We start from the raw sequence: 16,284 nt of genomic DNA, 5'->3' as shown, positions 1-16,284 counted from the left end.
TAAGATGATGACAAATCTAATCAATGGGTTTGGTAATGTCAGAGAACTGTCCAAAGAAATTAGCGGGTAAACAAGACACTTTGAGTTGAAGACAATGCAACATTGTTAGCAAAGTCTCGTGAGTTTGTGTTGTGTAAAATAGGGCTTTATCAAAATTAAATTTATGTTCCTATCACTTTTAAATTCATCAATTTCAGTAAATTGAAAGAATTCTGATCTCTTCTTTTATGACACCTGATTTTTTAGTATTTCACTCTTTTTTTATATGCACTTTTGGTGAAATGGCATATATTCAAGTTCAATAGGTCAAAGTCAGGTGATGTTTTAGGGCCCTCTTGTTTTACATTGTTTTACAATTTTAGTCATGGATGCAGGCTAGGTTACTAAAATGAAACACCTGATACTTGCACTATCCGGAAGTTAGGCTGTCAAATGATTGGGTCTATTCATATTCAACATACCGATATATCTGGACAATATCGACGATACATCGATAATTCACCGATTAATTAAGTTAGAGTAACAACCTTTTGTTTATATGCATTCTATATAACTTCTGTAAATTTGCTATTTTAGTTTTATTGACATACTTTTCATATACTGTTGTGATTGATGATGAATTGTATTATGCAGAAATCAAAGAAAGAAAAAAGATTATACATCTCCATTTTGTATTTGCTTCACTCTCTTTTGCTTTTTCAAAAATTTAAAACTTTGTGCAACTTAAAGTTGTTTTGAGGGTTTGAGTTTTTTTTTTGATATTTTTTTCTCTCTGTAATATGATTTTTTGAAAATGGAATCAAATAATCATCGGACACATAAAATATCGTTTGATACAATCGATACTCGTTTCTAATGACACCCTATCTGTAAGTTTTGTTTATATATATCGATTTTACTAAATAGCAGCATACAGCTATATTCTTGGACTTCACAAAAAAAGTGACATGATCTTAGATAGATCTAGTAGTAAGAAATCCTTTCTAGCATGAGAAATGTTCTTTATATAGGTAGATAACTATAGTGGAGTTGGAAAAATTGTTGCATATTGCGTTGACAGTACTGGAAAACTACATCCTTATAATTTGTTTGGGGAAGGCTGTCATCAGGGTGTATATGTTTACAAGTATAAATTCAGGCCTGGACGAACTGCAAGGTGAACATTTGTTAACATAACAAAACTTGTAGTGACTTTATAATTTGTGACCTTTATGCAGACAGATAAAAGTATTAATTCAATTTTTACTAAATTGTATATCCACTTTGTCGACTCATTTTCATCAAAAGATAAATGACTTGTGATCAAAATGTTACCAACATTTTTTTAAAGAATTTTCATATACCTTGAAACTAAAAACTGTATATTTGCCTATAACGAAAGGAAATGTGGTTAAATTTAGCACTTGTTTATATACAGCCATTAAATTTGATAATGTAGCAATATATTTGTATATTTCTATTTATGTAGATTACAGAAAGTGAGTGTGACAACGCCAAAAGCGAAAGAATATGCTAAAAATCAAGAGGCTCAGCTGTCATACTTGTGTCAAGTTGGAATTCAGGATGTTAAATTCTGTATGTATTTCTTGTGTGAAGTTACTTTTAACTTCAGAACTTGCTTGTCAGGCTACTAAACAGCTTTATTAAGCTGTCTTTCAAAATGTAAGAGGATTTTTTCAAGTTGTGAAATTTATGAGCAAGATTTAAAATCAAGGCATAGTCATTATTTTTGAAGAAAACCTGTTCTAAACACTTGTTTTTCAATTTGTCTGGTTTCATGTCTACATATTGCCTTATATCTTGATATGCAAACATTAACAATTTTAATCATATGGGGTAACTGACGATTCAGAACAGTTGATATGTGTTTAAAGTCTTTTTGATGACACAAGGGTGAAGTTCACAGTACCCTTTGCAAAAAAGTAGCTTTCATTTAGTACTATTAAGTTCACTGTATAATTGAACATCATTAAAATATCTTCATGCAGCCTTTTTTCATCAATTGGGAATCCCCGACACCGTGGAATTGGGAAAATGCTCTGAAGCTGTCTTAATGGGACAATTTCAAATTACCAACTACTAAATGTTTTGTGAAATATTAAGAATTGCATACAGTATTGTTCACCTTATAATTACCTAATATACATACAAATTAGCAAACTACTTAACAGCAAATTAAAAGTAAATCATTTGGGAATTAAAATTCATCTTTGGAAAAACTACTTTTGCATTGGGATATCCTTTACCGGGGTAGATTTAGGGAAAGCCCGTCATGAAACTGTCGTAGTATCATTGTAACATCCTCTCCAAAATCTGTCCAAATGGTGGCACTTGGCCGCTTTTAGTGGGCCACTAGTTTATACTAAACACAGATGTTACCATTTATGTTACAGTGTCTCAAACATTTAAGGCCAGTAGAGCAAGTTACGGCCACTATGTCTCTCTTTGTTTTGTTTTTTTTAAATCTTTTTCTTCTTAATTTTTAAATGACATCCGTACTGCATATGATTTCAAAAACAGATTGCTTAGTTTAATACTTTAAATTTTAAATTGCCAATAGGATTACATAAGGTTTCACCTACAGCTGTCTACACTGTTTGAGAATGAAGTATAAAATGTTTTCAAGTATGTTAGAGAATGTTAGTAAGACATTAGAAAAAGAGATATTTTGTAAGTTAAATTACTTTTATTTTCAGAAAAGGGCAAGGAATTCCGGATTGAAGATGTTGAACCTGTATCCTGTCCAGCTAATATACCATCTAACTGCAACCCCAACAGATACAGGGTAATGCTACATGTTACAGAGGAGACAGCATTTCCATCAGGTTAGTTATATGTATTTATGCTCACACTACAAATTCAAGAAGGTGGGGCTTCAAGTTGATACCTAGTCTGTCTATCACTCCAAAAATAGTTGTCCGGATAACTTCACCTATAGGTTTAAATGGTTTGGCCAAATTTACCGAAATTTAGCAGTAGGGGTGAACATGCACATGTTTTCAGGACGTACATTTACTCTACATAGTTTAAGAGTTATAACCCTTTGAAAATTTATGAAATGCTGTGTAATTGCACAATGCATATAAAAAGGCTTGTACAAAACAGTACTGGCACACTTTCTGTGTCATGGATAATATTCCTGGGAGTTGCATCAGTTTGCAGATAGTTTCTGTTTATGTTAACTGTCATCAGTTCAGGGTTAAGAAAATCAAGCAAATTAAATTTGCAGATCATATCTAGGAACCAAAATAATGTTCCTATCTTTTTGTTACAGAATTTTAGGTAGCAATAAAGACTTGCAACAGCTATTGCTTGGACTTAATAGTTAATTGATTAAATGTTCATACAATCATGTCATTCAGTATTTTTTTATTATTATTTTACAGAGATAGGGGTAAAGATTCGAGAAAGAGACTTAAACATGCAAGTTATTTGGGAGGCAGAGCCTGCTTCGTTCACTACTGTAAAACAGGTGATTTTTTTTTGTGGTGACTATACATAAGTCATGCATGTTCAGTTGATAATATATAAAGGATATAATAGAGGTTATTTCAGATAGACACAGCACAGTTTTAACTGTCTGTTTTTAGATACTTTTAAGTATTTTATAAAATGTATTAAATAAAATGTATGCCAAAATTTGATTTATATAAATGTAATTAATGTTTCAGAATTACAACATACATACGGAAATCAATGCAATGATTTAATAGGAAAGTTCAGAAAGCTAGAAAAAAATGATGAACCAAATAGTACAAATAGATTTGTCATTTACACCAGGACAAAAGAATATTATTTTGATCATAAGAATTTGGTTTTCCATTGATTTTTCAGTGTGTAGTTAAATTTGTACCCCCTTTGTATAAAAATCCTGACACAAAAGAAGATGTTGAAGTGGAGATTTGTCTGTATGATAAGGCAACCAAGATAGAGACAGAGCCTATCAAGTTTGTCTACAAGGGCTCAGGTTATTTGCTTCTTAAATTTGTTTATTGGGTTAAACATCATATTGACTCAGTTATAGGTTGTATGGCAGCTTTTGGTGCTGCAACCAAAGGGCATTATATCAGGAAAGGGCAGGCACCTGCATTGAATCACAGACCTTCCTTAAGCCAACTGGATGGGTTTTTCATATCAAAGAATTCTACACACCATCGATGATGGGCAAAGGATTCAAAGTCTTCAACCATAACCACTCAGCCACTGAGGCCCCTAAAACTTTCTAAGGGCTTATAACATGTTAGATTTTCACTGGAGCTATTTTAAAATTTGAATTTCCTATCCTGGTTGCCCAACCAAGAATCATTTTAGCATAAGTTTGAAAAACTGGTTGCTTTGTATTTTGAGGCCTTCACAGCAAAGAACAAAAGGCAAATGAGCAACTTAGGACCATTTTGGCCTCTTGCTTATTATGTAAGTAATCACGTAAAAGATTTTAAAATTGCTTGATAAATAAGTTCTTACTCAGGTGCGAAACTGTCTAACAATGAATACTACTGAATTCCAGATAATGTCAGACCTGAAATGAATCTAGAGAACAAAGCAAAGAAAAGAAAACTAACTGAAGACTTTGATATGTCACAGATGTCGTTTGTGCCAGGTAAGGTATACTTATTGTCTCAGTTTTTTGGGGGCCTTGTATGATTATGGAAATTGGCAAATCTGTATATTCACAAAAACATTTCCTGACTACTGTAAAGATCTCTGGTGTTTTGCTGCACTGAAAAGTTTGAGATAAGCAGAAAATGGTGCCTTTTTATGTTGCTCGGACATAAATATTTAGCTTCTCTTCTGTCCATTTACTGGCATTTTTTCTGTCATCCAAGTTTCACCCTAACACTTAATATATTACTACTATAATTTACTAGTATGTGTATAAAGCACTTTGTGTGTTCTGTGATAAATCACTAATTTTTCAGAGGTTTAGATTGCACATGTACGTCAGGATAAAGTCACATTGACTTTCCAAAGGTTATTCTTGATTTATTCCATATGCATGCTGGATGTTAGTTAATCTGTTCACATATTAGAAGAAGAATTTTCAAATTTACAGGTAATGTTGTACAGAGGGAGAGAAAAACATTGACAGCTCTTCGTTCTAGACCAACATCATCAAGTTCCAGGAGCAGTGATGGTGAGTGGTTGTATTGATACTCGGACATTTTCAGTATTTTATATATGTACCAGATACACAGATACAATACTTGTTAATTTTGACTAACCATACATATATATATAGCAATAGAACATATGAGATTTATGACATAATAATTGACTAATTGTGTTCTTTTGAATGGAGCATATTTCAAGGCTCTCCTTGGCAGAGAAGCTGAGTAGCATTTGTCTTAATGAAATCTAGGCCAACTTCTAAAGTGGGTCATCTAGGGTAAAAAACTAGGTCAATAGGGTTTTTTCGTACAATTTTTTTTATAAACACTATAAGCCATATTTTCTTCCGGATATACGAAACATAGACAAAATGTCTGTCTATGGAATGTAGGCCATGTTAGAAACTGGGTCATCTTGGGTCACAGACTAGGTCACAAGTCAAATCTTAGAAAAATATTGTCAGCTTTAAGATCATATTTTCTACCTGCTTTATAAGAAACTTGGTCAGAATGTGCGTTTTTATGAAATCTACTGGGTCATCTGGGATTCAAAACTAGGTCACCAGGTCAAATCATAGAGGTCATATTTTCTACCTGATGTGTATGAAACCTCATCAGAATGTTTGTCTGTACAAAATTTAGGTGAAGCTGGAAACCGAGTCATTTATGGTGAAAAAGTAGGTCAAATCATAGAAAACCTTGTCAACACTGGAAGCCAAAAGTTGGATATGATCTTCAAGTAACTTTATCAGAAAAATACTTCTTTATGAAATCTAGGTCATACTCAAAACATTATCAGAATGGTTGTCTTTCCTTTCTGAAAGCTAGGTTAAGTTTGAGAAAGTAAGAAGTAGTTCAGTCAAGTGAAAAGCGCCGTCATGACCATCTTGTTGTACTTAATTCTTCCTTTCCTGGAGCAGAACTCCGAAGCACTGAAGAGATTTCAATGAAATTTTGAAAGTCAATAGATATAATGGAAGGAAGCACAGAACTCTAGAACTTAAATTGTCCATCAGTCTTTGCTTGTTGATATCTACAGTCAATAGAATTGTTTCACATGCGACAGTCATGAGAATGAGCCTGTAGAAAATTATTGAAATGCATCACTAATATTATACAAATGTACGTCTTAAAAATTCTGAAAACAAAAATCATGACAGTCGTGTCTTTTTCTAAAACTTTATTCTGATATTAAGAGTTTGTTTTTTGTCAATTACAGAAATATTTATTTGATACATTTGTACATTAAATATGTGGTCACAAGTTAATCCTATTGAAATTATAAAATTATCTCCTAGGATTAAAGCTTCAGGCTTTTACAAAAACAAATTACACACACCAAAGACACATTTTTGTTATTTTTTGTTTTAGATTCTTCATCTGATAATTCCTTAACTCACCTGGAAGAGACACAGTCTGCAGCATCTGCTTCATACATGACTGATCCCTCAACTCAAACACAAACAGGTCTCACACAAGTAACAACTGCTGGTACAGAAGATAGGGCTGTCAGTATTAGAGAACACAACTCAGTAAATGGACATCTTCCATTTGCAAATTATACTGGAAATGTTGGACATGGTCTAAATGAAGGACAATTTAATTCTGACACCAGCAGTTCCCAGACTGTGCATAATTCTGCCAGGCCACAGTCTGCAGGATTTATGGGAGATATTTCTGGTATCAGCCAGCCGGCTAATTTAAATCAATCCTCGGTTGTGACATCTACAACAAGTGTCTTTGGCACTACTACAACATACCAGAATTCTTCCACTGCCATGACAGCTAAATCTGTAAATAGCACCAGGAGCAATATGTCATACCAACCACAACAACAACCTGGACCAGCTCAAAGGCAAGCCAGTCAATTCATGGTACTTTCTGATGAAGACAAGCAGACTTTTGCCCAGCAGGGAGTGCAGCTTCCAAAATTAGGTCCAAATCAGATGTTAGCATTAATTGGTGGACAGATTTACGTTGTGAATGATGACACAGCTGAGCAAATGTCTGATGTGACACCACCACCTGCCACCTACAATCCTCCGGGATTTGTACAGAATATTGGGCAACAGCAGGTATTTATTACGCAAGTTGCTCCACAGCAGCCAGCTTCAGAAAGTGATCAAAGGCAGCAAGGCCTCCAACCAAATGTGTCACAAGAATCATTCCAGACACAAACAATGAGTAATATCTCGCAGACACTGGGAAATCCTCAGTATGGTACAACAAGTAATTCAGCAATAAATGTGCTAGCATCCCAAAGTACAGCAGTACACCAACACCTGCAACAACAGCAACTGCAGCAGCAGCAGCAGCAGCAGCAACAACAACAGGTGCAGCAACAACAACAGGTGCAGCAGGTTATGCAACAGCTGACACAAGCAGCAGCTGCTGCTGGACTTGACATAAACCAACCAGAAGTTTATCAGCTGCTAATTCAGCAGGCGTTGGGGCTTCAAATGCAAACGTTACAGCAGGAGGATCAGACTGCTGATGCCAACAGTGGCATGTTTGGGTCTGGCTCTGACCTGAATGATGATGATGTGGAAATAGATGGTGATCAGACCTCTAAAGACGGTGAAAATAATGACACAATCAATGGACAGATGTCTCAGAGCGATGGAATAGGTGATCAGAGGAATAAAAAATTAAGAGCAAGTTCAAATAAAGAAAGAGACAGGTTTCTGCAGAACAACAATATCATAATTCAGATTGTGCCAGGTGTTGAGGCAGATGACTCTGCTAGTAATATCCCTACATTTGTGAATGAAGTGGTAATTGGAGATGAGAGCAATGACAGTGATTCTTACAGTAAAGTGCCGAGTGAAAAAAACGTTGATTATGTCCTGAAAAATGGATCGTTTGGAAATGACATTGGGTCTGAGGATGAGGATGGCTTGTGATAGAAGTGGAAACCTGTTTGTGCTTGAAAGATAAAACTTAAAATGGTGACTAAACACTCCTGATATTACTTTAAGAAATTTATTTATTTTCTATGATTTATGGCCAGTTGCAGAGTTCTTAATATTAAAGAAAAAATGAATTCAAGCAAGAGGATTAATGAAACCTAATAAAAACAAGTACGAATAAAAATGCATCAAAAACGTAAACATTATTTAAATTTTTGATAGATACTAGAGAATTCTATGTAATTTAACTTTAACTAAATAAAGGAACTACAAAACAGAAATGGATAACTATGTTGAAAAATAGTTGGGGGTAAAATACCAATGGAGAATCTCTTGTGTTATATGTGTACAACTATTGAAAGAGTGCATGTACTGCTAACATCAATGTAACTTTTTATAAGTGATATGGCTTACAAACCATGACTTTGACATTTATATGAGAAACAAAAAAAAGGATGCTTGAAATGTGAATTAGTTTCCAAACACTTGGTACTACGGGTATGATTCTGTAAATGTGTTGTGTTTGAAAATGTATAAACAAACTGTATATGACATGTGTAAGCACTTAAAATATATAAACTCGGTGGGAGAAGATACATGAGGAACAACTGTAAAAACAGACATAAAGTATCTAGATATGAATGTTTTAATTTGTTTATGATCATGTAAGACTGTATTAATGATGTTTTTCTGGATTACTGGTACATGTACTAGTTTTTTAAACTATGCCTTGAGAACATTTATTTTTCATTACTTTGTTACATGTGTTACATATATGTACCTGTATATCACTTGTATAATTTTGTTAAACAGTGCTACATGAAATTATATTTTAAAATACAAAAAAAAGTAATAAGAATGACAAAATTATAAAAAAAAAAAGAAAAAAAAAATATATTGAATGTACAGTACAGTTCTTTGCTTTTGTTGTTTGTTAAGTTTTTGTTAAATATGTTTAATCGATTTAAAAGTTAGTACAAAATATTATCATTTAGAATTTAGTTTGAACAGTCAACTTTGAAATTATGTTAAATGGACCTGATTTAGGACTTAGGATATGTGCTCGCACATTAAGTAGGGACCAAAATTAAATTTCTTTCACAGAAATGAGATTAAAACAAGGATACGTATTTTAGATCAGGATCTTTACCCTTGCTATTTTTGGTCAGCTATTACTTAGCACCATATTGTTCCCTGGTAATAATGTAAATATAGAAATTACCATATCAGATTTGTGTTTTATTGGCAGCTACCATAATTGATATCACACTTCAAAGTTCTATTTCAAAAAGATCATTGAAATCCTCCTATTCATGTAACTCAACATCAAATCAAACATTTGCACCATTTTCATTTCATACAATATCCTTGTAGATACTACTGGTATACTGTAAGTGCTTAAACATATTTATGTAATTACATGTACCTTTTTTCTATTGCCAAAGCCTAAAAGTGCTATATTATGTGTTATATTTGGTGCATTCATCAATAGTGCTATAGTTATTATAAATAATAAACGTGTATGTGTCAAAGTGTTCCAAATGTAATATGTAAAATATGTAATTATACAGGACATTTGTGAGGTTTATGAAGTTATGTCACACATTTGTACTGTTGCAAAAATGTACAGCAGGTCAGTAATCAATAATTTTATCAAATAATCTTATCTATTAAGTTTATTTGTTTATTAAGCTTTTAACATTTTGAATGTGTCACAAAAATGACCCTCTATTGATCAAACTGTTTTTAACATGGCAACACAGTTTATAAATTTCCATATTTGAAAGCTAGCAAATTACTTCTTTTATTCCTTCGTTGCATAAATCATGCACTTCGCACTATATTTTTGCATCTTGAGTTGCTGTTACGATTATAAAGATAATTCAGCATTACTTGCGTATCATAAATGGCAGAATAATAAAATGAGCCACACCATGGGAAAACCAACATAGTGCATTTGCGAACTGCATGGATCCAGACCAGCATGTGCAGTCTGGTCAGGATCCATGCTGTTCGCTAACAGTTTCTGTATGTGCAGTAGGCATTGAAAGTGAATAGCATGAATCCTGACCAGACTGTGCACATGCGCAGGCTGGTCTGGGTCCATGCTGTTCATAAATGCACTATGTTGGTTTTCTCATGGTGCAGCTCATTAATGATAGATGCAGAATGTGTGATACTGTTTAATCATTAATATTTGTCGGTAAGTAATTAAATCCCAGCAAACACGTAAAATTCCCATTCGCTGTATATTAAAAAGTCAAAATCCACGAATCCCCACCATACAGCCATTTTGGCCAAAAACTACGAAATGATGTGCAATGACTTCACAAAGTTCAATACCGGTGTATTAATACATACAGTAAATAGCTTGTAACAAGAAAACTATTTTCATCATTTGTTATCATTAAAGATATTCCGTATCAATTAAAAATACCAGTAGAAAGATTGTATACTGTATTTTTTACCACGATTTCCATTTTTAATTTGATAAATGAAAGGTTCCATTTTCTATGAAATTGGTGACTTTTTTTTAATTTGTATAATTTCACTTTCTTGATGTTCTGCTAAAAGACTTGATGTGCAATTGGACACCATTATTTTATTTTAGGTGAAAGTAATGTTAAACAATACATGTTTTTGTTGACGAGCGTTTTAAATTCTTTCTTTTGAAAAGAAAGACTTTAGACATGAATGTTTTATTTTTATGTTATATGTAAGTTTTTATCAATCATGATTCATACAAAAAAAGATTTGTTTATGTAGACTGATTGTTAGTTATTTAATATTTTTCTGTAATGATGTACATGAGGACCTGCTTAGACTAGCCACTAGTCTTCAAATATATTTCTATGTTTTCCCCTTTTATGTCGCAGAAGCCAGTCTACTCTAGAGATTTTTTACAGGAATGATGTTAAAATTATCATATTGGACATTGGTACATTGAATCATAAAAATGTGGGGGGGAAAAAATCGTATTCTAGGAGCTAGTCTAGGACCTGCTGTAGACTTTAAGTACGTTGTCAACTGGAATTGAAAATACAGAAATACCTAGCCAGTCAGTATACATAGAGAAATTGTGAAGTCTTTCACTCATTACTGTGATCATCACCATTGTATATATAACCATTGTTTATATTATTTTTCACTGATCAATATAGAGATATCATCGTAATGTTAAAGATTGTGTGATGTAAATAAAGCTTTCTATCTAGTCCACATGGTTCCTTTTCTTTATAAAAATGTTGTTTGAGGAACAAAATAAAATTCAGTTGGCCGTAATGTGAATAAACCTCCAAATATACCTGGAGGTGAAGACATTGTGGACAGATCAGCCATCTGTTTAGTCTATATCATTTTCACTCATGAAAGAATTTTCAAGTAACTGCCTGCATGCAGAGCACAACTTTCAGCCATGTAAGATCAGGAGAGTGAGATAAAGGGTCTGAAAGCCAATATTATATGTCCGGTCTTGATCTTTGAACCCCTTGAAAGATTTTTAAAACTTTGCAAAATTTCGGCTTAAAATCATAGCGAGATAAAATTTTAAGGCTATTTCTGTTCATGGTCACAAGGAGAGATAGAAGGGCAAATATACAGTACTTTGTGTCTACTCCACAACTTTTTTTGAACTTTGTTGTTTAGGTTTCAGTCGAAAAAAGAGCAGTAACTACAAAATCATTTAACCAGAACTATATTAGCTCACCTGAGCACAAACTTGGTCTGTAGCATCATTATAAGGTCCTCTTCCAAATTTGTTAATGGAGGCTTAAAATAGAAGTACTGTTATTTGACTTACCACTGAATGGATCTTCATCACAATTACAAGGTCCTCTCCAAAATTTGTTCAAAGGTGATACTTGGACCCTTTTAGGGGCCTCTTGAACTAAAAATAGAAATGCCGGTAACTGACTAGTGAACCACTTGTTTGATCTTCATTAAACTTAATCTGTAGCATCATACTTTCCCACTGTTGTTCAAATGGGGGAGCTTGGCCCCTATAATCGGCAACTAGAGCTTAAAGTAGAAATATGACTTCTTCTCATACACAACTTGATGGATCTTCATCAAACTTTGTGTCTGTAGCAACATTGCAAGGTCCTCTCCCAAATTTATTCAGATGTGGGCACTTGGCCCTATAGGAGCCACTAGACCTAAAAATAGAAATACCCTTTAAAGGTCTTCTCATTAACTGCTTGAAGGATCTCACCAAACTTTGTCTGCAGTACCAGTGTAAGTTTCCCTCCACTGTCCTGCAGGTTTATGCAGGTTTATCTCTGCAACCTCTATCATAAATATTCAGTCTTCCCTAGGTCTCACATCTGATACTCTTTTCCTCCACAACCTTGAACATGTCTTAAAACTGGCATTTCAACCTAGTTTTTAGCTCACCTGAGCCAAAGGCTCATGGTGAGCTTTTGTGACCGCTCTATGTCCGTCGTGCGTCATGTGTCCGTCAACATTTTCTAAAAAAATCTTCTTGAAAACCACTGGTCAGAATTAAACCAGACTTCACAGGAATGAACCTTGGGCGGTCCCCTTTCAAAAATATTCAAAAAAAATTAATTCCATGCAGAACTCTGGTTGCCATGGCAACCAAAATGAAAAACTTTAAAAAACTTCTTGTCCAAAACGTAGAGCCTTGATATTTGGCGTGTGACATCATCTTATGGTCCTCTATCAAGATTGTTCAAATTGTGCCCCTGGGGTGAAAAGAGGCCCAGCCCGGGGGTTCCCAAGTTTTACATAGACTTATATAGGAAACAAGAGGGCCATAATGGCCCTATATCGCTCAACTGTTATCATTGCACTTAAGAACAAGAAGGTCAAAAAATCATAATCAAGATCAATCCAAAGAATCGTGAGAAAATATAGTTGAAATTTTCTTATAGTTACTTCAAATAAAATTATTTTCAAATCAGGCCATTAGTTTCATGCCCGAAGGATTACATCAGAGGAGGATAGGAGCAAAATTTTGACTGATGAAGCCCAAAGGACAGGAACAGCTAAGGGAAGAAATTAAAAATAAATCTAAGTCCTCAGAAAAAATATCTAAGTCCAATATGTCCAAAGGACAGGAACAACAAAGGGAAGAAATTTAACCAAAAAGAAATTTTTTTTAACAAGGTACAGATATGTCAAAATACACCTAAAATTGAAGGTACCATCCATGTTGTACCACAGAAAAGTGGTATCGGTTTTTCCCAACGGCCAATAATAAAAAAGTTACTAAATAAGCTATTTATAGTAACATAAAAGAGAAGTAATTAATAAAAAATTATTGTAAGTGAACAAAAGAAGGATCTGCTAAATAAAAACAAGAGCACTTCAATGCAATGCAAATGCAGAGCAATATACACACAAAACAAAGGCATATGAACTTTGACCCCAAAGTGTGACCTTGACCTTGAAGTGAGCCATCCGAAACTTGCACTCTGCACACTTTTCTATGAGGTGAACATTTGTGTCAGTTTTTTTTTTGAAATCCTTCAAGGGGTTCAAGAGTTACAAAGCGGAAGGGAAATTTCTAGCCAACAGACAGACGGACACCGAGGTGATAACATAATACATCCCTTCAGGCATATAAAAAGGAATCAAGATCTTATGGTGATACAAGTTGTGTGCAAGTTTGGTTAATATCAAATCATAAATGAAGCTGCTATTGTGCAGACAAGGTCAAAAAAGCTAATTTTGGCCCTTTCAGGGGCCATAACTCTTGAACCCATTATGGGATCTGGCTGGTTCAAGAAAGGAACCAAGATCTTATGATGACAAAAGTTTTTGTTCAAGTTTGATTAAATTCAAATCATAAATGAAGCTGCTATTGTGCAGACAAGGTCAACATAGCTAATTCTGGCCCCATCAGGGGCCATAACTCTTGAACCCATAGAGGAATCTGGCCAGTTTAAGAAAGGAACCATGATCTTGTGATGATAAAAGTTGTGTGCAAGTTTGGTTAAAATCAAATCATAAATGAAGGTGCTATTGTGCAGACAAGGTCAAAATAGCTTATTTTGGCCCTTTCAGGGGCCATAACTCTGGAACCCATTATGGGATCTGGCCAGTTCAAGAAAGGAACCGAGATCTTATGGTGACACAAGTTTTGTGAAAGTTTGATTAAATTCAAATCATAAATGAAGCTGCTATTGTGCAGACAAGGTCAAAACAGCTAATTCTGGCCCCTTTCAGGGGCCAAAACTCTGGAACCCATACTGGAATCTGGCCAGTTCAAGAAAGGAACCAAGATCTTATGGTGATACAAGTTGTGTGCAAGTTTGGTAAAAATAAAATCATAAATAAAACTGCTATTGAGCAGATAAGGTCAAAATAGCTAATTTTGGCCCTTTCAGGGGCCATAACTCTAGATCCAATAATGGGATCTGGCCAGTTCAACAAAGGAACCAAGATCTTATGGTGATACAAGTTGTGTGCAAGTTTGGTTAAAATAAAATCATAAATGAAACCACTATCGTGCAGACAAGAAATTGTTGACGCACAAAAATAGCAAATTCTGGCCCTTTAAGCGGCAATAACTCTAGAACCCATGATGGGATTTGGCCATTTTTCGAAAGGAACCGAGATATCATGCCAATACAAGTTTTGTACAAGTTTGATCAAAATTGCTTGCAAAATGCGGTCTCTATCTTGTTCACAAGAAATTGTGGACGGACGACGGACGAAGGGCGATCACAAAAGCTCACCGTCACTATGTGACAGGTGAGCTAAAAACTTTAAAAATCTTCTTGTCTAAAGCCACAAGACCTAGACCTTTGATATTTTGTATGTAGCATTACCTTGTGGTCATCTACCAAAAATATTCAAATTATTACCCTGGGGTGAAAAGAGGCCCCACCCTGGGGGCCTCAAGTTTTACATAGTTAGACTTGTATAGGAGAAAACTTTAAAAATCTTCTTGTTTGAAAGTTCAAGGCCTAGGCCTTTGATATTTTGTATGTAGCATTGCCTTGTGGTCCTCTTTGTAGAGTGTTCAAATTTTGCCCTAGGGGTGAAAAGAGGCCCAGCATTGGGGGTCCCAAGTTTTACATAGACTTATATAGGGAAAAACTTTAAAATCTTCTTGTCTGAAACCACAAGGCACAGGCTTTTGATATTTGGTGTGTTGCATTGCCTTGTGGGCCTCTACCAAAATTGTCAAAATTATTACCCTGGGGTGAAAAGAGGTCCTGTCCCGGGGGTCACAAGTTTAACATAGACTTATATAGAGAAAAAAATAAAAATATTTTTGTCTGAAAGTTCAAGGCCTATGCCTTTGATATTTGGTATGTATCATTGCCTAATTGACCTCAAACAGGATTGTTCAAATTATGCCCCAAGGGTGAAAAGAGGCCCCGTCCTGGTAGTCACTTGTTATACGAGTTATATAGAAAAAAATACTTCAAAAATCATCAGATCATATTTCCTAGACTGTTTAATTATATTTACCTGATGTACCAAAGTGATTACCTGTCACCTTACTGTGACTTTGACCTACTTTTTTGTTTTTTTTGAGATTTGGATGACATGTTCAGTTTTGCATACCGATCTTAGAAAGTAGGTCATATTCATGGTAATTCAGTTTTAATATTTTAGCATCAGTTTGTCATTTGAAACATGTGGCTCATATTACTCAGGTGAGCGATTTAGGGTCATCATGACCCTCTTGTTATCTTTCAGCCATTAACACATTATCCCCGTCACTTTTAATTTTTGTTTCTACTAAATCTCTGTGGGACAGGCATGAAAATGTCTGCGTCCCTGAAAACAGTTCAGCAATATAGGAAGATATAGTTTTTCATGACAATTAAAAATAAGTTTTGATCAGTCAGTCATTACAGTCCATCCACCCTTTCAGACACAATGAAGCATGTTACCTAGAGTATAGACTGCAAACTTGTCCTTTTTCATGTTCTGAGATGGTGTTTTTGTTGCCAAATAGGGATAAAGGTTACCTCTCTGCAATCCCAGAGTTTTGTCCAAACAGAATAAATTTTGTTGCCATATAATGACTGTAAGTACAGCAGTCAATGATATTGGGAAATCGAAAATCGAGTGGAGGTGGAGGAAAGCAAGCCTATTAGACCGGACTGGACATGCGTGCCTTGCACTGACAATATAGCAGATAATATAGTACGTTCTGATACAATTTTCATTCATTTAAATATTCCAGACCACCGAGAACTTTAGGTTTGTGAGAAAAATTTCTAGTCAGGATGAAAGTTAAAGATGGCAGGAAAAAGGTCATAATTCTATAAAAGATTAAAACAGTA

General features: G+C 34.6%; 1 protein-coding gene across 1 annotated transcript; it reads left to right on the top strand.

Annotated features, from left to right (window-relative positions):
- The first annotated feature begins 2,677 nt into the window (after positions 1-2,677).
- Positions 2,678-11,234, top strand: LOC123544887 (putative uncharacterized protein DDB_G0271606). Its single transcript, XM_053540867.1, has 6 exons — positions 2,678-2,825; positions 3,387-3,472; positions 3,835-3,967; positions 4,508-4,600; positions 5,054-5,134; positions 6,480-11,234. Exons 1-6 carry the CDS (start codon positions 2,789-2,791, stop codon positions 8,009-8,011), a joined length of 1,962 nt encoding a protein of 653 aa, XP_053396842.1. The 5' UTR covers positions 2,678-2,788; the 3' UTR covers positions 8,012-11,234.
- Positions 11,235-16,284: the final 5,050 nt, after the last annotated feature.

Source organism: Mercenaria mercenaria, chromosome 1, assembly GCF_021730395.1.
Source record: "Mercenaria mercenaria strain notata chromosome 1, MADL_Memer_1, whole genome shotgun sequence".
Lineage (NCBI taxonomy): Eukaryota > Metazoa > Mollusca > Bivalvia > Venerida > Veneridae > Mercenaria > Mercenaria mercenaria.
Note: the sequence above shows the minus strand (reverse complement) of the source record. Positions and strands in the feature narration are given on the sequence as shown.